The following is a 21,001-nucleotide window of genomic DNA, read 5'->3' as shown; positions in this document are numbered from 1 at the left end:
GGGGGAAAGAAGGCAGAAAAGGAGTGGGAAAGGGGAAAGTTCTCGTCCCCGCGTTTCGGGTTTGTTTTATACAAAGTCTCCTTATGAGCTCAGGTGTCGTGAGGCTTTGCAAGTGTCAAGGGTTGCTTTCTAAACCTAGGAATTTGTATAACGCGGAAGCTGTAGGTAGCTCTTGGAAGTGAGATGAAGCAGTATTTGTAAATGTTTCCATTTATAAAGGCCATACTTGTCACCAGTGCCTTCAAAAGCGTATGTCATCAGAGGCACAACTGGGCTCCTGGTCCCTCCAGGATCACTTAGAGTCACGTGCATGTATATCTCCTTTTTTTCGTCCCCTTTTAGCCAATTTAGTGCAAGGCTTCAACTCCACAGACCCAGCTGTAAAGGAAAAAACCATTGCTGAAACAGAGGAAAGGCTCCATGATCAAGAAACTAGCAAGGAGGAAGAAGGGAAGGCTACGGTGAACAGAACCGTCATCAACACACAAGCTTCCGTAAGGGTTTTTTTTCCCGTTGAAGTTAAAGCTGTATGTAGTTTAGGTCTTTTTAAGTAACACCAGTTCACATTCCTTGCCCAGGAGAAAAAACTTTGAACAATACTTACAAGTATGTTCTGAAGGTGACTTTATTTTTTTTACTAGTTATGTTATTGGGAGGTACTTGATGTCATGTTGTCTTTGTCTTAAGACTGCTAATTACACAGAATACTTCGGTTGGATTTATCAAAGTTGGACGCAAGCACTGAGGTGCCATAACTTGTAGCTTTTACCTGCACTTCAGGAACTTGAGCAAAACTATTCTGAAGACACAAGAATCCCTTCATTAATTTGATTAGGCTTTGATTCCTGTAGTAGGGTTTGGATTTCAATGAGTTGCCTCATTAAAGATACAAATGGAAGCATTCCAGTGATGTCAAAAATTATTCAGTCCTTACCATCCTTTGTTTAAGTGTCAATTTGATATTCCCAGTATGCATCAATCTGGATATTTCAGATGCCTTGTAGCTTTGAACAACTTAACCAAGTGTTCCTTTGCTCCTGTGGGTTTTCCTAAAATGTCTGTATGAGTTACATGCATGTGCTGTGTTTTTGTTTTTTTAGGACATGGCAAATGCAGAGGCAGTGAATGCAGGTAGGACAGTGCTCCCTGTAGTATTTAGTATCTCTTCAATCTGGTTTAGCAGAGATGGAGTAAGGATTGCTGTTACTTCATGCAAGACCTAATTCTACTCCTGCCAAAGTCAAAGCTAACTTTTCTAGTGACTTTTAATTGAAATTCAGTCAGATCTAGGAACACACTCAAGTATATTACCAGTATGGCTGTACTTGTTCATAGGTAGGAATCTTGTTGGTGTATTTTGTTATATTCTGGCCTCTCATCTAAAAAGTTAGTATTCTGAATTTAAAAGGAAATAAGTTTATCCCTAGAGATGAGATACTTGAGGCAAGTATGCAAATCTTGAGTGATTGCATGGTCTTCATGTGTAACAGCTTGTCATTCATGTCCCAGTTTAATTGTTGAAATGTCCCCTTAATATTTTCTTTGTAGAGAAATGACTTGGAAATACCTTAGAAATTACTTTTTCTCATCTGTAGATTGATTTTTAATGAAGCTTGCTCTTCTTTTTTTTTTTTTTTTTTTTAATTTTTTTTTTAACCTAAAATACCACCAACTCTCCTGGCTCAAAGATGGCTTTCTGGCAGCTTTGGAAAAGGATGCAAAAGAACGAGCTAAACGAAGGCAGAGAAACGAACACTTAGCAAATGGTAATTGCTAAAGGCTTTTCTAGCTAATGCCTTCAAAAACTACTTTGTAGGAGCTGGGCTGATTTAAGAGGCTATTGAGCTACTCTGTTATTGCCATTCTTAGGCACACTAAGGCGGTGCTTGGGTTGATTGAGACCAATAATCTCATCCACAGCCTTGATTAGCTGGATATAACAGGGTTATATACCTCACAGAGTCACTGCAACCTGTTCTTCTCCATACGATCCTCTCTATGATAAGAGTTTGGGATGGAGGGAGCAAGTCTGAGTATTCCGGAGCTGGGCTGGGCAAAGACAAATGCTCCGTTTTCCCTCTGAAAGAGGAATGGGGATTATGTACACTGAATAGCTCTGAAGTCCCTTGCAAATAATGGCTAAATAAAAGATAGCTGCAATGGAGCCGGACCGGAATTTTGATGATTATTCCAACAGGAGAATATGGCCTCTGCTTCCTTAGTCACCATTTGGGGAAATAGAAAACAAATGTTAATTTGAATGCATGTCTGTTGTTTTGCAGCTCTGAAAGAGAAGGGAAACGATGCCTTCAGGAAAGGAGACTATGTCGTAGCCATTCAGAGATACACTGAAGGTCTGGAAAAACTGAAAGATAAACAGGAACTTTACACAAACAGAGCACAGGTCAGCATGTGGAAGTGAGCTACCACTGTACTGCTTTTAGCATTACTTTGCCAGGGTAGAACCCAAAAAGGATTGTTTTGTTACCTAAGTGAATTTCATAAAAGGTAATATCTGTTGCATTACAGAGAGGCTTAAAAAAGGGAGCAGACAGTTTTTCCTGGCCGTCCTCCGCTACCAGGAGTTAATGAGATCTGCTTTGCTGACATATTATCAACAGTAAATTTTTTACTGTGGCTAGAAGTTAACAGCAAGACAGTCCAGATTGAAGGTTTTAATCTTTTTACAAACTTAATGAAAGATTTGCACAAAGAAGATCATTAGAGGTGTAAATTCTTCCCTCTTGAGTGATGTGTCTGAATGCCTCGGAAGCTTTAGTTTTGCTGTGGCTAGTCCTTCCTGAGGGAGTGCTTATCTCTCCTCCTTCTTGGATGTAGTACAGGTGAACCCTTGCTCGTCCAGAATAAGTGGAAAAAAATCATTATAATTCATAGATTTATTTAAAGGCACTGATTTTTAATTTTTTTTTTTTAGGGATCACTTATAACTGTAGAATGTTAACATTTGCTTTGCATTCTCTGCTTGCTGTGTATAATCCATATGTGTGTATTGAATTTTGTTTTATTAAATTTATTCTAAGTTACAAACTCCAAGGAGTTGGGGAAGACAAGTTAAGAAACAGCTGGTAATTATCCTGCAAAATCAATGGCTAGGCAAATCAACAGTCTAGTTTTTTTTTTAATTAGCTAAAGTTTGTACAATAGTTGGTGGAAGTTGTTTGAAGTGTTCTCATTCTTCTGCCTGGACTCTCTTGGTTTTATTTCAGGCCTACCTGAAGATGCATGAGTATGAAAAAGCCATTGGTGACTGTGAATGGGCATTAAAGGTAACTTCAGGATTCTGTCTTTTATGATCAGATCAAGTGTTCCTGGAGGGTGGGTTTCTGTGTAACTGATGATATGGAGACAACTTGCTAATGGAAATGAAAGAATGTGGTGGTGGTGCATAGATTCCTGCATCCTGAATTAACTTGAACAGTATAAAGCAGTTAATATTTCAGTGCTGCCTGTGTGCAGAAGCTTTTCTAGCTCTTAACAAACTTTTTAATTAAAAGCTCTTATAAGTAATAATAAGCTATTAACTACACACATTGGCACACAGTATCTGCTCATCCTTCTAAAAAGGGAAAGGGGACTCTCTAAGCTTACAAAGATCAGATCTGGTAGGAAAGGTAAAGGTTATATAAAATGCCAAAGAGCTGAATCCAAATTCAGTTGTGTTACATCAGTGATGCCCATGACTACAACACAATTATCAGATGTTAATAATATTGGCAGCATCATTTCAAGAAATCAGTATTTTTGACACACAACTGAACTAGAAAAGGTCACCTAATCTGTTAGTGTTGAGCTAGATGTTTCCTCAATTTTTGTTGTGCACAGCTAATTAGTACTTATTTAACTCCTGGCAGAACTAATCAAAAGACATACGGAAATTCTGTCGTTACAGAAGTTCTGTGATTATAGACTTGTTGATGCAGGCCTTAACATTATCTAACCGTGTGTGAGTCTGCTCTCATTGCCTGAAGTGCAGTTTTCTGGGAAGTATATTAGCACTAGCTGCTTTCTGCCTTTAACGAGACTGAAGCCTATGTTCCTTGCATGGGGAAGTTGGTACCTGGAGGTAATAATTCAGCGTATAAACTTTAGATTCCTCTAGTAGATGGTATAAATACCCTCTTCGGTGCTTACAGTTATTTTGGGCAGCTGTAACTATTAGTTAGAAGGCTGTAAAAAATATTAAAAGGTTAAAATTTCTAAACGCATAATTAATAATTCCTTTTCTAACACAGTGCAATAAGAAATACATTAAAGCCTATTTTCTAATGGGGAAAGCTCACCTGGAACTTAAGCACTACAGTGAGGTAAGTTGACTAAATCTTGTGGCCATGGGACCATGTTTTGTTCTGCTTTTGACATGATGATGTGGGTGAGAAGGAGAAATTTGTGATCTTAAGAATCGGACAAATGAAAGTATGCTCAAGTATAAAGGCTCAAGCCTTTAGACTTGAGAGAAATTTTCTGTGCTTTGCAAAGTCTAATAATTCTAAAATCAAGTCTTCTTTTCACATCTTAGTAAAATAGCCTGCATCCTTTACCGTGGTACACATAAAATGTACGAGGACACTTCTGTGTAGCTGTGACAATTTGTATTCTAATCAACCTCAAAAGAAGGAGGAAATTTTCTATTTGGTATACATGGTTTATCTGGTGGCAATTTGTCACCGTTTGGCTGTCAGACACCAGGACAGCAAGCTTTACTCTGGTTCTGTGAGGCTTGAGTCTAGTCTGGGTGAGTGTTTGGGGAGTCTGCAAGGGTTGTGTATATGCTTAGAAAATCCCATGTTTGGCACTTCTGTTGAAGTGCTTCAAGACTGATATTAGCAATGTGTGCTCAGGGACATGGTAGTGCCATATTTCAGCTCTGGTAAGGATCAGAATGAACGAGTGTCCTTGTCAGGTACCACAGGCTCTTGTTGATTGCAGTCCACTAGCAGTGACTACATTTTTCCCGAAGAGACAATTAAGCAAAATGTATTTCACTTTTTTAAAATCGTAAATAGCTCTGTGCAGTAGATGTTATTAAACTGTTGCTGCATATAACTAAGAAATGATTGCACGTCACCTGTGAATGAGAAAAACCTCTTTGTGTTTCAAGTTAACTGAGCTGTTAAGATGATACTATTCTCACTAGCATCTTTCATTTTTTTCCCCAAGATCCTAGTGAAGTGAATGTCAAATAAAAGATTTTTCACACATGAAATGCAGAATTAAACCTAATGGAAGCATAAATACCGTTAAAATAATGGAACATCCTATTAACAAATACTTAAGCTTGAAATAAACTGCCAGATATTTTAGTACAACCTCGACCCTTCATCTTCAAGATAATAAAGAGCCCGAAGAGGAGAGCAGGCAAGCGCGAAAGTATTTCTGATCCTGTCAGAAATGACCTCACTAGAAGTAACTGTAGTGCACGGACAATACAAGTCTACATGAAATATGCCTTGAGGGCTTCTTGGAAGAACCATCTTCATCTGTGAAGATGATTCTTCCCTGTTGCAAACTTGGTCATCAGTTTAATTCTGAGCATATGCTCAATATACACAAAAGGCACAAATAGAACATAAAGATACAAGATGCACGTGTCTGATCCCTGCTCATAGTTACAGTTCCTGCAATTGTAAGGCTAGGCCTCACTTCCTGTTTTCTCACTGGGACTTTGCTTTTTGTTCCTACTTGTAAGTTCCTAGGTTTGTGCTTGAAATTTTCCTTTTAATTTGAAATAGCAGGCAGATGTAGGGACTGAGAATAATATTCAGCTTACACTTTTGACTATGAAAGTTTTGACTTGTGTGTCTCCATAAATTTTATTTTTCACATTTATTAAGTACTGTGGCCCAAGAGCTTTTGAGCTTTAACAGGATGACTCTGACTAGGATAGAATTTTTATCATCTTCCCATTTTTATCTTAAATTGAGAGCCCGTTTCTTTTCTCTGTTAAGTCCAGGCAGTGTTATGAGAAGATCTTACAAATTGATCCCCAAAAGGAAAGCCTATTTAAAGGTAAGAAATAGAGATTTTTACGCTGTTATCCCTGATTTTTGGATCAAGATGGAACTTAATCAAAACCGCTGTTCTGGTTTTTTTCATGGAGTTTCTTCACGCAGCTTTTGTTTCTGATTCCTCTTTAAGCTCTGTTTCACTTGCCAAAGCCATGAGCCATTCTGTACATCTGCAAGTAGAAGGTAGTGCTCTCTCTGTCATGGAGTCTACCTCATTTTTTACTTGAAACTTGACCATATCAAAACATTTAACATTTAACAAAGCCATGCTTTGTGCTTTGTTTTCTTTTGGTTTCCAAGATTGCATGAACGAGGTAAACTTGGAGGAAAAAAGAATGAAAGATGAAGAGAAAGCAATGAAGGAAGTTCAGTGTGGAAAGCTTGCCGCTCTGTCCATAGAAAAACTGCTGAAGAAACTTGATAGGCCTGACCGGAATATCCTCTACTACACAGGAGGGATCAGACTTTTGACAGGAGCTGTGAAAGATTGTAAGTATTTGATGCAAAGCTTGTTGCTCATGGGAGTTCTAATCCAAGTAGATGAATACAAGTGGAGTATTAAAGGAACAGAAAAACTATTCCTATATTTAAAACATAAATTCAGCAATGTTTGATATTTCAAAGTTTATGGCCAGTAGATATTTACATATTTTTATTTTACAGCTAGCCTGCTGTTGTAGCTGAGCTGTTAAGACTTCTTATGGATTTGGATCTCTTAAGAACTGTTTCATTTGTTTAGAAGTATTTGTAATTCTCTGGTAAAGCGTATTGATTTGCAAAGCTAGTCTCATGTTTCAGTCTTCCTAAAAAGCCTTTAACTTGAAGTCAATTATTCTTTACAGCACCAGGCATGAATTAGAGCAGTCTTCAGCTTCAAAGCTGCTTCTATTTCAAGTAGCATTCTTGGAGTTCTTCCCCTCTTTTAACTATGTTCTTTCCCAAAGCTGTTGATCCAGTGACCTTTTCTTTTAACACTGTGTTGAAGAAAAGCAGGATTCACAATGCCTTCACAATGATACATCAGCCAGATGGATCGTAGAGCTGATTTGTTTATCTCTGAATTTTTCAGGCACTGAGCAAACTTTATTTAGAACCAACAATGGATTCAGTATCCTCAAAGACAACGAGATTGTAAGACGGTAAGAGCTCTCCAAAGGAACACAGTAGAGTGTTACAGCATGAGGAAGTGAAAATACTGTTTTTGAGAAACACAATCACTTCTTGAAATGCAGATGAAATGATCAAAAGATAATGTAATAACAGATTTTAATGTCTGAATGGACTGACTTATATCTAAGTCTTATACAAACAGTGCTCTCTTAGATACAGTGAACAGAATTAATGAATTTCTGGTTTTGTCTCCTATTTCTATACAGTTATCCTATCTCTCATGGTGAGAGCAGGTTTTAAAGAAAAAAACAAACAACAAAACACAACCCAAACAAACAAACAAAACCCCCCAAAACCACACCAAAAACCCCAACCTTAATATAAAGTAACATCTGAAAGCACTTAGTTGCTTTAAGTATACCTGGTTAGACTCGCTGGTGTTATTAATTGCCATCAGTAAATATTTGGCCATATAGCTCTGTAATGTAACCTGTGAAACTCTCTAATCTTGTAATCAAGGAAGAGGATCATCTCTAGGTACCTGTATCTTCTGCTGCTATATTTTCTTGGCTGCCGTTATACTGTGTTTTGGTAATCAAAAACCAAATCTGACTAATATTTATCTGTATTGCTTTATAAACTTTCTCTTCAGAGATCTCTCTTGTCTGAATGTATATTTGAGTCAGGTGCAGATAGATAATGGAAACAAGACAGACGTACAAAAGGTGCAAAATTTTCAAACCGCGTAACTAAGTAGGTTCAGAACAGCATGATCTGGGTGAACAGGGCAGGAGGGCTATTCTTTAAGGTTGTCAGTGGGACTGCAGCACAGAGATGACTTTTAGGGTTCATCAGTATTTGGGGTGTTGGCTGGAAATAGACGAAGAATAGATGAAGCACTTCCAAACTTACACAGTTTTTGTGCTCTGGCTATTCACAACTATCTCAGTGCAGAACTGAATTTATTACCTGTTTTGTGCTGTGTGATGCTCACGTAGGGTCTGTGTGTGGTGAGGGAAGAGTAGGGCTAGCCGATCATAAATCTGGCCTCAGGGGAGGTCCTCTGGAAAACAAGTCTGATAGTCCTAAAAATGTTTAGCCAATGAGCTGGGTTTAGAGCTTATGAGCTTAAGTGTTCGTGTGGGAGATCCTCATCTCTGTGGGACTTTGCTGATTTCACTAGCTGAAGAGCTAATTGTGTGATTTGTCCTGTGCTCTTTTTACAAGCTACCATTTCTAATTTAGGGCCTTCTGTGCAGAGAGAAAAAACACGGCTGAAGTGGATCTCTCTGTTTCTCTTCTCTTCCTTTGGCAAGCTGTCTGCGCTGGGAATGGTAAAACTATGTAATCAACATTACTTATTGTTAATGTACTGTTAATATGGCACTTATTGTATCCAAAATTGTGGCTTGGCATGAACATCACTTTCACAGAGTACTTGGGTCTAGACCTTGTTGTACACGAAGTTTTACATGTCAAATGCAAGTGTGGAGGTATACTGCTAGCAGCAGCCACAATTTTCGTAGCTCTGCGCACCATGAGATGGAATTTTCTGTCTATTTTTGTGAGCATTTTAAATCTACTGAAGGGGTGGAAAGTAAATTCCCCATGATTATTGCTGCTCTAAGATAGTATCATTTGCATCATTTTGTCTTTTTTAAGCCGTTATACCAGCAGAAAGCAGAGTTTTATAGGAGTGCCATTAGAGAAGGCTGGATTCCTTTGGCATTCACAACCCATAGTCATTGGGCAGGGTAGCCCTTGGCTCTGTTTCTAGAGAGTATGCAGGTACATGAGAAATGGTCTGGGGTGGTGGTGGGTGGTCAGGTGGTGCAGAGGGCCACACAAGGAAAATGCAGAATGCTTGGTGTCAGCCTCTGCGTTGACTTGTGTATCACAGGATCCAGCTGATGCCCAAGAGAATATTCATTCTGCAAGGTAAGGGGAAAACCCATTTTATATTCTGCTTACATGTAGTTAGCAGTAAATACAGAGCAATGTGCACCCTTGCGTAGCTTACGCATTTGTGCCTGGCAGGGCAGTGTACCATTGTGCTTGAACAGCCTGGACCCTGGCAGTTTGCAGGCAGCTGATGAAGTGAGGGACACTTTGTGCTCATGATTCTGATGTCTCCTTGCTTGAAGAAGCTCTTGGTGCCTGAGGAGCTACAGTGTTGCTAGTGAGGGTAGAAATTCAAACACCATAGTATGTGTTGAAGTAATGGAGCTGAGAGAAAATTAGTGGATGTTCTGCCTTACCGTTGCTCTGCGGGAGTGTTACGCAAGATGAACACATCAGAGTGAATGAGCACCTTAGCGGAAGAAATAAAGTTATTAAACCTGTTAAATCAGCACCTAGGGGAAAAAAATACAGAGTAGTGGGGGTGTCATTGTGTGTGACATTGCTCTTACATCTTCTCTTTTTCCAGTAGAAAATCAGCGCCTTCTATTGACTCACTCTGATGTGAATGCACAGCTGCCAAAACTGCTTACTTCTGGGGTATCAGAGATCCAAAAGGAGACACTGGCACTAATTGCTCTTTACTCACAGAATGAGAATGGGAGGAGACTGCTGGTCAGGCACCAGGATCTAACCAAGTAATAAGCACTACTATACCTCAGAAAAATTTCCTTAATGCCTGGGTTCACAGATGTTCAGAACTCATTCCACTAGCACCAAGGTGACAGGCTTTCTGAAAGGAACATAATGACATTGAGACTTCTGTCCTTCAGGGAAGGGCCTAGCTAAGCAAAAGTTAGATGTGTGTGGGGAAAACTGCAGTAATTTTTATGTCTAAGGATGTCTGTGAAACTAAGTAGAAAGGGCTTATTCCTCATTCCTGAGGATGATCATGTAATTTGGAGGCACAGTTACCTTTTCTTAAACCAGTAAGTGTGTGCTGTCAAGCACTGAATCAGGAGCTTATACTGTTGTCTCTTAATAGCTCATGGTTTTAAGCTGCGATTCTGTCCTCATTTGGCAATTGGTAGTTATGGTTATTCAGTGTTGCCATGACTCACTGAGTGGAGAAAGAAACAACAGTCTATTACCTTTATCCTATTGTCCTGCTATTTCATTCTAGAGTTAAGCAGAGGAGAAATTTTAATTTACTGGTTTGCACTACATGGTTTGAAGTAATGGATGAACAGAAAAGATTCACCAACAGTCATACACACTTCACTATATTATATACAACTTTAATCCAGAGGCATTTTTCCTTGGAGAAAAGGTTAAAGAAATGGGCCACATCTGAGAGGATCCTTAAAAAGGGGAGATAATATTACTGTGTCTTGAAATACAAGGAGCCTGAAAAAATCTTCTGTCAGCTTCTGAAAGAGATCCTGGGCCTGACTGGATGAAAAGAGTTAGGACGTTCAGAAGGTAAAGTTGCAGATATTGGGCTTCTCAGCAGTTGGTCTCGTCGTCAAGAAGAGACAAGACTACAGGTTTTCTTACTGTGCTATAAAGTTGGAGAAGGTTGGCAGAGAATTTCAGCTCAGTAGAGGAGCATGTGGAAACCCCAGCACATGTCTGCAGAGGTACTTATTGTTTGGCAGAGCTCATGGGTTCAGTCTGAAGTCCTGTGAATTGCATGCAGTTCAAATCCCACAGCCACAAGCGCACACTATTCCAAAAAGCTCAAGAGGTGAATGGTACAATGCTCTTCTTATTCAGGCAGGAGATTAATTTGTCTTTGTTACCATAGCGCTTTTTAGTTAAACCCCTCCAAAGACTGTTGGGTTTGCTCAGCGTGCCCTCTTAAGTGACGAGTGTCCTCAACACTGACATCCCCTGCAGGCCTTTACAATCTGTTGAAGCTGTTCAGTACTGGGCTGTGCTGATGGTGTTCTCAGTCCTAACTCGCATTCTACTTGTCTGTCCCCAAGATGTTTGCCAGCAGCAAAGCAGCTTAGCTTCAAATGTCTGTGAAGCTTACATGCTGACTAAATGTTCTAATGCTGACGGAAATTGGTACATGTGTCAAAATCACTGTACCTGTGTGGAGAGGGACAATATTGCAAGAGAATCTAGTGCCAAAATATTGTTCCAACGGCAGTTAGGTGACTGAGTATGTTTGAAGGGCCTGGTATACCCATCTTGGTCAAAACCCTACTGAACACAAAGGAGCTTAAGATCATAAATTGTGTTGGTGCACTTAAAATACAGTTTTGAGCTTTAGTAATTCAACCACAGCTGACATAATTTTTTTGTTTTTTTTAATAACAGATGGCTGCAGATTTTGATGACGTTTGTCAACAGCACTGATGTCAGGGCTAGCAGTGCCATGAATATACTGTCTGATTTAATTGAAGAGGAAAGGTAGCTTACATTTCTCCATCCATTGTTATAAAGTTGTACTTTGAAATGTACTAAGCGAGCTAGTGATAGAGGCTGTTGGTCGTCTTTGCTGTGAGGGTACGTTGCTGACTGATGTTTACCTTGTCTTTATGTTGCTGTTATGTTGCCTTGATCTGTGATTTTTGTCTAAAGCTTTAAGTGTCCAAATTTGGCTTTCTTCGTCCCTCAACAGGTTCAATACCCAGTGTCGCGTCATGCTTTCCACAGATGCTTTACCTTTATTCACCCAGTTGCTGGTATGAAAGATCTCAGTTTCTCTATTTCTGGTTTACTTCTGTGTAACATGTCTTATGACCGCTCTTTCCAGTTTTACAGCCAATTGCTCCCAGACAGAACCCCTCTGTGCTAGAACCACAGTAGTTACTGTGTCTGTAGTTCTGTAGGCGTAAGAAAGCCAGTTTTGTCATGCACTTTCCTCAAGAAAATGTTCACCGTCTCCAGTAATTAGTGCTTGGTTTCTACACACTGCTAGTTTTATATTCAGTGAAAACTCTGGACTTGGTTGCAGATTCCCACTGGTAATCTGTCAGGCCCGGATTTCACCCTCAGCTTTATGTTACACTCTTCTTAACGTGAGTTTAATCCACTGTCATCAAATGGGTATATCTTGGATAGTGACTTTTTCTGTTACTTTTTAATCTGAGAGATCAGGGTGAGGACATGACATTAGGTTCCCAAGGTAAAGATGTTTAGTGGTTCAGATCCCTTTCCTGGTTATTGCTTATTTAAACTACAAACTTACAATACTGTTGGTAGAGAAACCTCTCCTCAGGAAGAGGGAAGATGATAGGGAAGATTGGTTCTGTTGCAGAACAGCAGATATAGCTGGGAAGTAAAATACTTCTGCTTCTCCAAACGAGCACCAAGACAATGCATTACAGCATTTTTACAGTGCTTGTTGTTCTCTCCATTTGAACATACCTTAATGGAATTGCAGCTGCAGCAGAGACTGTTCTGTGACCTGAGTGAGTGATAATAGGAAACATTCACAGTCTGAGAATTAGGGACCACAGAATCCAGTCACTTTTTCCCAAGACTCTTAAAACATCATCAGAAGATTCATTGTGAAAATGAGGATGATTTGCAAACTTTGGGCAGTTAGGATTTAACATAGGTGAGAGAGATTCTGAAATCCAATTTTCCATTGCCAGAGGGATAGGAACACGTATTTGTTGTTTCCTTGTCACTTGTTCTTAATTTGTTATTCCCCTCTTCTCTTTTTTTTAGACCTCTGCCAAGCTGGTGAACCAGGCAGCCCTTGCCCGTTGTATTGGCATCATGGGGAATCTGTGTGCAGATGTAGTCATTCGAATGCAGATGGCCGAGTGCAAAGAGTGCTGGCAAGCATGCTTAAAGCTTGTGGTAAAGAAGTTTGACGGCTCCCTAGAATAGTGTTTTCAGCCCCGTTTCCTGTGGATATGGCATTTGTGTGTGATCATGTTTGTCTGACTCCCCTAATAGCTCTGAACCCTTGACTGAGATCTTTCAAATCCGGTAGTTGGATAAAGGTCTCAAAGCGGTTTGTGGTTCCCGTAAGTTGTGGATCGATAGATGGATGGACAAGAGTGGTCCCTTATTGTAAGTGTATTCATACCGCATACAGGATGCAGTATGAACTCAGTCCTCAGAAACTAAAGAATTCAGGGGGTGGGAAAGGATCTTGTTAACTGCCTAAACGTCAGAAGTTTGGAGTGTGCAGCTTTGCATACCAAAGTGAAATAAACACAGGAACAAATCTGTATCAAAAAGGCATCTTTACCTCTGTTACTCACAGGACTTTTTCTTCCTTCCGAGTTCATTGTGCTCCGTGTAAGTAAGCACACAGAAGACTGAGAAAGTGCATATTCTGAACCTCTGTATTGACTGCACTCTTCTCTCCTTTGACACAGGATGAACGCTTTGATGTCAGCACACCCAAATACCAGGATTGTTTGTGTGCAGTGCTGGGCCTAATGATGAACTTACTGCTTGAATCAAATGTGATCATCCAGGTATACAAGATCTGTGAAAGTTCTTTGGTAGTGTTCTTCCTATAATCATTTCCTCAGAGATTCAGAATCACTTGAGCAGTTAGAGCATCCTCCTCCCTTGTCAGTGTAAATGGGCCTGATGCCAGTCACTCAAGTCATACCAGAACATTCAGATAGAATAGGTGAGGGAATGATGGTGGAATATTGTGAGCTTGCAGTCTGTGCAGGGAAAAAGAGCTTGACTGCATTAGGTGGATTTAGGGCCCTCTTTCACACCAAGCATGCTGAAGCACTTAAAGGCTGCCAACCTTGGGTTTTGGTGGTGTTCAGTTAATTTTTAATTCTAACTGGTTTTTAAGGTTATCGTTAAGGGCAGTTGACAAGATAAGCAAGCTAAAAAGTTAAAAAAATGTACAAAACTCTCTCCTCCACCCCCTTCCCCAATATACACACAGTTATGAGAAAAATACAATGTAAAGCACGTATAGTACCTTTCTGTAGTGGTGTAAATGTTTTGTTTGGCATCAAAACCAAGAATATCCAGTTATGGGATATTCTTAGATGCTTGGCACATTCCAAAATTATTTGAAACTAAGGATTCCATCAAGAAGGAAGAATTTCCGAAGTTACATCTGGGTGCTGAAGTGTTAGTAACTTACTGCTGTGTGTGCCGTGATCTCCATTGGAATCTTTGTTGTAGGATGCTTTGTCTATTAATCCATTTCTGCTTAACACTTCCCAGCAATCAGCTGGACTGAGTTTTTCACATTGTTGTTTCAGCACTTTGCTGTGGACATAAGTGCCAGGTGCATGTCTCTCCTCGGGGATAAGGATGGAAGGATTGTGACAGTAAGTGGGATATCTATGGACTAGCGAAAGATTGTATTAGCTGACCAGACCTGAACACTTCAGTGCAAACTGCTCCCTGTGCCAGCCTGTACATTAGGCTTTGAGGCTTAGAACATTCATAATTAGTAGTAGTAGTAAAGAAGTAATATACCACTTATATTATTCTTTTTTTTCTTCTATTGTTTGGTGTAAGAGGTTCTCAATGTTCTCTTAAAATCTACTTAATAGAAGCTCTTACAAATCATTTCATCCTTAGGATGGTTTTCAATATAAATCTCTTAAAAAAAATAATCTAAAAGCAAAGGAGCAAGAACAATTTGGGTGTTTAGCAGCTTTTTCTTCTCACAGTTCTTGTATGTGAATCACACCTAGGAGACTGTACTCCTATTAATGGTGTGTAACTCCCACAGATAGCAGTTATTCAATGCAAATGGGTAGGAGCAGATGTGGACTCAGTCCGTTCGCCTCTCTGAACTCATGTGAATTGTTCTCATCTGTTTTACTTGACTCACTACCAGCAGTGTTGGGCTGGTTTCTACTAGGAAATTGTTTCAATAAATAAACATACAGGGAGTTGTGCTGATCTCAGTTTGGTCTCATCTCTCTCTATACTGAGTCTTTAGAAGTTGTGCTGAGTTCAGTTTTCAGTAAGCAATAAAAAAGCCATGTCCATAACATGGCCATGTCCATAAAAAGCCATAACAAAGATGTTCTTCATTTTATTTCCATAAATTTCTCCTTTATCACTTCATTTACTTTATTTTTATTCTGCAAAAACAAAATAATTTGAAAACTCCTTAAAGTTGTCTGGACAAATAAACTTTTTTTTTTCTTCTCTCACACTCTTTTCTGATTAAAGAGAGCCATTGGAGTGCTAAGTCGCATCCTGCCAGCATCCTTCTCAGCAGTGGAAGAGGTAGTGAAAGGAGACGTGGTGAAGAAAATGATCAAATTCTTGAAAGTAAATTAATTTAACAAAATTCACTCTATTTCTGCTTGTATTGTCCTTTAAGAAAACCATAGTTGCCCCTGTGTTTAGCCTCCTTTCCCCAAGAGAAAGACCTGTGCAGGCGCTCTGACTGTGTGTGTCTGCATCTGCATCTGTGTTGTCTATTGTAACAGTGTTCTCAAGTTTAATTTTAAGCTAGGTAGCCAGTTTGGAGACTAGACTGCCTTCTGTGGTCTGGTCCATAGCCCCGTTTTGTTGATTGTTTCTGTATGAGCCAGATACCTGTGCACAGCTCTGCTTGCAGAGACCTGCAAAATCAAGAATCTACTACTGCAGGCCCACTTGGAGGATTAAAGCTTAAAATTGGTGTGATCTAATTTGGGCTAGTGAAAAGCAATGCAGCCCTTTCCACTGATTATCAGTGAGTGCTGAATCAAGCTTGGGAGCAATTTTTCCCTAAATGATGCATATGTTAATCTGTAGACACTCTTTTGCTGTAGATCTGCATATCTAGCAGAATGTGTATCCACCCAGCCTGATGTGGATTTCTACAGATTTTCTATGATGCAGATAAAATTAATCTAGAAAAAGGTGGTGGCAGTCAGCTTGGCTCTTGTAACTAGCAACCATCAGAGGAGTTAATAGTTTGAAAGGAATTAGGCTCCAGAGATTCAGGGAATTTTGTATGTTTGTTACTGGCAGGAGAGAGATGGGGTTTTTTTGTCATTTTCAGCCTGTGTTCATCTTGAGATATATACTCTGCAAAGGTCTTAATTTGGTGTTTGGGCTTAGGCATAAGGAATACCTAACTATCTCCATGGTACCTAAGCTACTCTGTAACCCTGAGTACATTGGGGTATGAATTGTATGTTTGTTAATGTATGCTTTATTCTAATCAAATCTAGGCTGGAGGACAGATCACATCCAATTACTGTATAAAGACGCTTTCCATCTGCACCAGAAGTAATAGACAAGCTCAAGAAGATCTAGTGAAGTCAGATAAACGTAAGTGACAACCTCACTAATTAAAGACCGAATGCAGAGATGTAATCTCAGTATCATCCAATTACTTACTTCCCCTCTAGAATGGAACTGAACACTGGGTTTTACTCTTGCAAGACCTTAGCCATGTTTTCTGAGTAATGTGCTGTTTTACCTCCTGAAATGCTGCTTAATGAGCCTTAGCTCATTAAGCAGTCTGGATGGAAATAGGCACATCAGATGATGAGCCTGAGTTAGAGAAACTGGGCCTCACTCTAGTAAAACGGCTTGATATGCTTTCTCAGAGCCAGAGATATGTATATTTTGAAAAAAGTGCTTGTAAACTCTCACTGAATTGGGTTGTATTTCCCGAAGTTAGTGGCTAAAATAGGCAACTTCATTTAGACATCTGATTTCCAGAGGCTGAGGCTGTTGGTAGTTTCCTTCAATTTACACATGGATATTCGGCCTGGTATTAAAAAGGAAGTGGATATGGAGACAGAGTGACGTTATCAGACCAGGTGTCTTAGGGTATTTTTGAGTATATTCGCTCTAGTCACGCACTTAGATTGCTTTAAAATCCAGGTTCAATTAATGCTAATGTAACTACAACAGAGAATACTTAAGTTTTATCTAAACGGTTGAATCTGTCAAGAAACTGTCAGCTCGCGCAGTTCAACTTGAACCCTAAGGATTTCCACTCATTAAAAGCCTCTCCGAGCATCATCTTCCTTTTGTACACGCCATATTAGTTTCACTGTCATCTCTAGATGAAGCTTTCATTTCCTCAAATTAGCAATAACACTTCACTGTCATTCTTTCCACCAAAACTCTGGGTATTAATCTTGTGAGAAGTCACTATTTCTTGTTTTTGTCATCTCTGTTTGCCAACCCAGACATTGCCCTGTTGCTAGGAGCCTGCTGAAATCAAGCTATAGTCCCATGACATTAAATTGCATTCCAGCTGGGCCACTTAGTACAACTTTTGCACCAGTCACTGTTGCTGTCTGGAGCAGCACTGCCTTGTCAGAAGATTTTATTGCAGCAGAAAAGGTGGGATGTGATCTGGAAGAACAGATGGGATCATGAAAGAAAATCAAAGCAAACTTATGTAACCCCCAAGGAAACTTCATGCATGTGAAAGCCAGGCTGTGTTTTATTGAGAAAGTGGTCCATCTAAATGTCTCTAGATTCTGTGGCATGGGATGTTGCTGCTGCTTACAGGTGCCAGCAAGAGCTATACAACTCTGTGTCAAGAATACAGGCAAAATACTCTGCTGCTGTACATCAGCATAGGTTACAGGAGTAGATGAGCTGAGCTGCTTTGTGTTAGCTAAGGATATATAGAAAGCTTTTCTAATATTCCTTTTTTCAGCTGTTCTTTCCACAACAGAGTTTCTGCCTTAACACATTTAGCTTGGCACTATAAGTGCTTTACTCTGTGCTTGCCCTGCTAGTATGGTGAGGGGAGAGACCAGTGTAAGATCCTGCATGCAGCAAAGGTGGCATGTTCAGTTTCAGAAAAATATTAAACAAATGCAGAAACACAAGCTCCATGCTAGAGAACCTCTTAGGGTGCAGATTCAGTTTTGCGAGAAAGACATCTAGGCAAGTGGAGCTGAGATGGGATCCTGGATCCCGAACCTTGCTGTGAAATTGCCTGCTCCTCCAGGTTTTCTAGAAAAACGCCCAACATGGAACAATGCTCACTCTTTAGGAGTTTAGCCAAAGACAGGAGAAAATAGTGCTACCTGAACAAATCTGTGTGCATTCTGTACAATTAATTTCTCTTCCTCCCAGGGTTCAGTGTGCTGCTGAAGCTCTTAGACTCGGAGAATGAAATGATTGTGGGAAATGCTGCTTTCTGCCTTGGCCAATGCCTTGTAGTTCCTGGAGCAGCGACGTCCTTACTGAATTCCAATGTTGTGATGATTTTGTTGAAACATGCTGGTGGTGATGCCACAAGAACTTTAGTGCAGGAGAATGCAGCAATTGCTCTGGGAAAGCTTTGTGTTGCTGAACCAAGGTATTGTAAACAAGGCTATTGTTCTCCTGCACCATCTGGTTGTTATTAGGTGATAATTCTTGAAAAACTGAACAATGTAAGTTGGTTCTATTCGTAGAGCAAGCAGGTAGAGGGTAGATGGTTAGTTTATATAAATACTCCATGAAATCTATCACCCTTCCTCCACCTAGAATTCCCACATGTGATACTGTCCCCACAGTTCTGCTTTGGGGTTCCTGTGTTGTTACTTGTCTGTCTTAACATGGTTCAAGGAGCACATTTTGCATTGCTTTCCGCTGTTACCTTTGCCGGAAGAATGGAAGGAGGAGGAGTGATGTTAGAAGTTTGTAGAGGTCAGAGCTTTTGTTCTCAGAGCAAAACAATAGTAAAAACGTCAGCAAAGAACATCTGCTGCTGCCTGCCAAGAGTATGCCAAGCTCTAGCTAGCTGCAAACTGTCAACTGCATCTTGAACTGCATTCCAGACAGGGGAACTGAGTTCACCTTGTTGATACATATCCTGAACCACCACAGAAAGCAAAGGGTAATGCTTAGGTTCCAGAAGTTTTAAGTACCTTGCTTTTGTTGGAGATCCCAAATGAGCAGTAAAGTATTTGCTCTGAGATTTGCAAATCACTGCAGAGAGATAGAAGGGAAACCCTTATTTTCTTAGCTTTGTTAATTTGAAATGTCACCTATTTGAACAATTGTCAAATACTATTTAGAACTTCCATTTTCCTTTTTATGGGGAATAGTAATCTAGAAACTCTGTTTCTGATACTACTTTAGGAGGAATTTATTGAATGTAGCATTGAATATCCTTGATGGTTGGGGCATGGGGTATAGCGGAGCAGTGGAAGCTTAAAACTTTTGTTGTTAGTCATCTTCTATTCCCTTAGCAACTTTTCTGTTTGTCTTTTCAGGCATATTTTTCAGCTGCGGAAACTCAATGGACTGGCCATCCTGAACTCCTCTATGAAATATGTGCATAGCATCTGAAGTCTTCAAGAGCTTTTGAAACGTGCTGTTAATATCACTTGCAGTTGAGTATTTTCTTCTTTTCTTTAATAAAACTAACTCAAAGCACATCAACTTTTCAGTCCCTTTTGAAAATGTTTGCTGGTCCTCCACAGAAGCTAGTGAAACAATGTTGATGTAAGTATCAGGAGAAAGAAGTTAATTTATTATCTAGGCTAACAACTAAAATAACAGCTTGCATTAAGCTTGTCTGATTTAATAAATGATGTTGCCCTTACTGGGGAGTTCCTTGCTGGTTAGCCATTGACCAGTGGCTCATCTAGTCTAGTTCCCTGTTTGGGTCCAGTACCCAGTTTATTAGAAGAAAATAGAAATAAATTGTGAGTTTTGACTTGGAAGAATCCCTTTTTTCCCCCCATACGCTGTCCTCTGGTGGCTAGGTTATGATTCAGTATCACATGTGTGATACCACCTCACTCTTTGCTTAAACCTTAAACCTCATACTTATGAGCTTAAATATGTTGGTCTTAATTTCACTAAGCACTCAATCTTAGTGACAAGTTAGGCCAATGAGGTTTATTTTTGAATTACAGGCTGTTTATTTTAGTAGATTTACACTTACTATCTTTGTAAATTTAATAATATCCCTTGGTGCTTTACTTTTGTGTGGAGTAAGAACAGTAGTTGACCTCCCTGATCTTAAGTACTTTCTCATGGCCCCTGGTGTTCATCTCTAATCTCCTCCACAGTTACTCATTTTTTAAACAATAACACAAATGGCACATCCTTCTAGCATCTGTGTTTTCTGGAGAGGTCAAAAATTAATTACTACTACTGCCAAGTGTAATTTGAAAAGAAAGGTAGTAACGGATTACTCTTACTTCTTATGTGTTCTTACAAAATGGCGGTTTAAGAAGCTTCTGGAAAGCATATCTGTTGAGGATTCTGGTGGTGCTAACAGAACAGCAGCTGTAGTACTGCTGTCAAACGTAACAAATAGTATCTTCACAAATAAACAGATGCAGGTAGCTTGTAGAACTTAGGCTAGACAAGGACTTTGGCCATAAATATAATATTTCTTTTTTTGCCTTGGTTTTGAACACAGGAAACAAAATATTACATTTATATGAAGAAGCATAGGCCAGTCGTGTTTGACTTTAAAATGGCTCTTCAATCTGCCTCCTTGACACTTGTGGGTGTCTATTCTGTATGTAATCTTGTCCCTTCAGAACAGTGGCTGACAAATTATATATCATCTCCTTTTCAAAATAGCAGCTGAATCATCTTCCCACTTCAGAAGGAGGAAATTCTCTTGCACCTGGTTTCTCTTCCCTCACAGTGAAAAGCATACAATTGATAACTACGCTGTCTCTTTATTTTTCTTAATCTCCTACCATTAAGTTACACCCTGCCTAGACAAATATGTAACAAATACTGTGTGTAGGATTCAAGTCCAAATAAGCACTATGTTCTAAACCTGACAAACACCAAATATTGGGGGGGAGGGAAGGTTGAATCTTGTGTTTACAGAGGCAGGATGTCAAAAGGGAACAGCAGGTGTAATGTGTCACCCGAAAATTACAGGAGAGTCAAAATCATCCTAAAAGCTAAAGATCTTTCTCGGTTTTGACTGACAAGCTGGGTTTTGCTTAACAGAACCTCTTGCATACCAGTTGCTGTTGTCCTCAGAAGAAAATGGTGATCACATTGGAGAATTGTTTCTAACTTCCTTCTGCAAAAGATGTTTGAGAACTGATTTGTCCTCCTCGAAAAGA

The 21,001-nt window shown here is 39.6% G+C and overlaps 1 protein-coding gene across 1 annotated transcript; it reads left to right on the top strand.

Annotated features, from left to right (window-relative positions):
- Positions 1–342: 342 nt before the first annotated feature.
- Positions 343–19,334, top strand: TTC12 (tetratricopeptide repeat domain 12; the record flags this gene model as incomplete). Its single annotated transcript, XM_010283973.1, has 20 exons — positions 343–488; positions 1,101–1,131; positions 1,689–1,766; positions 2,283–2,404; positions 3,228–3,287; positions 4,254–4,325; positions 5,967–6,027; positions 6,327–6,515; positions 7,096–7,165; positions 8,382–8,470; positions 9,565–9,733; positions 11,364–11,456; positions 11,668–11,731; positions 12,723–12,857; positions 13,385–13,486; positions 14,246–14,314; positions 15,174–15,275; positions 16,169–16,268; positions 18,045–18,270; positions 19,172–19,334. Coding segments are annotated over 20 exons (2,054 nt in total), but the record flags the coding sequence as incomplete, so codon positions are not given.
- Between the last annotated feature and the right edge of the window lie 1,667 nt (positions 19,335–21,001).

This window comes from Phaethon lepturus, unplaced genomic scaffold, assembly GCF_000687285.1.
Source record: "Phaethon lepturus isolate BGI_N335 unplaced genomic scaffold, ASM68728v1 scaffold5143, whole genome shotgun sequence".
Lineage (NCBI taxonomy): Eukaryota > Metazoa > Chordata > Aves > Phaethontiformes > Phaethontidae > Phaethon > Phaethon lepturus.
This window is presented reverse-complemented; position numbering and strand designations above follow the sequence as displayed.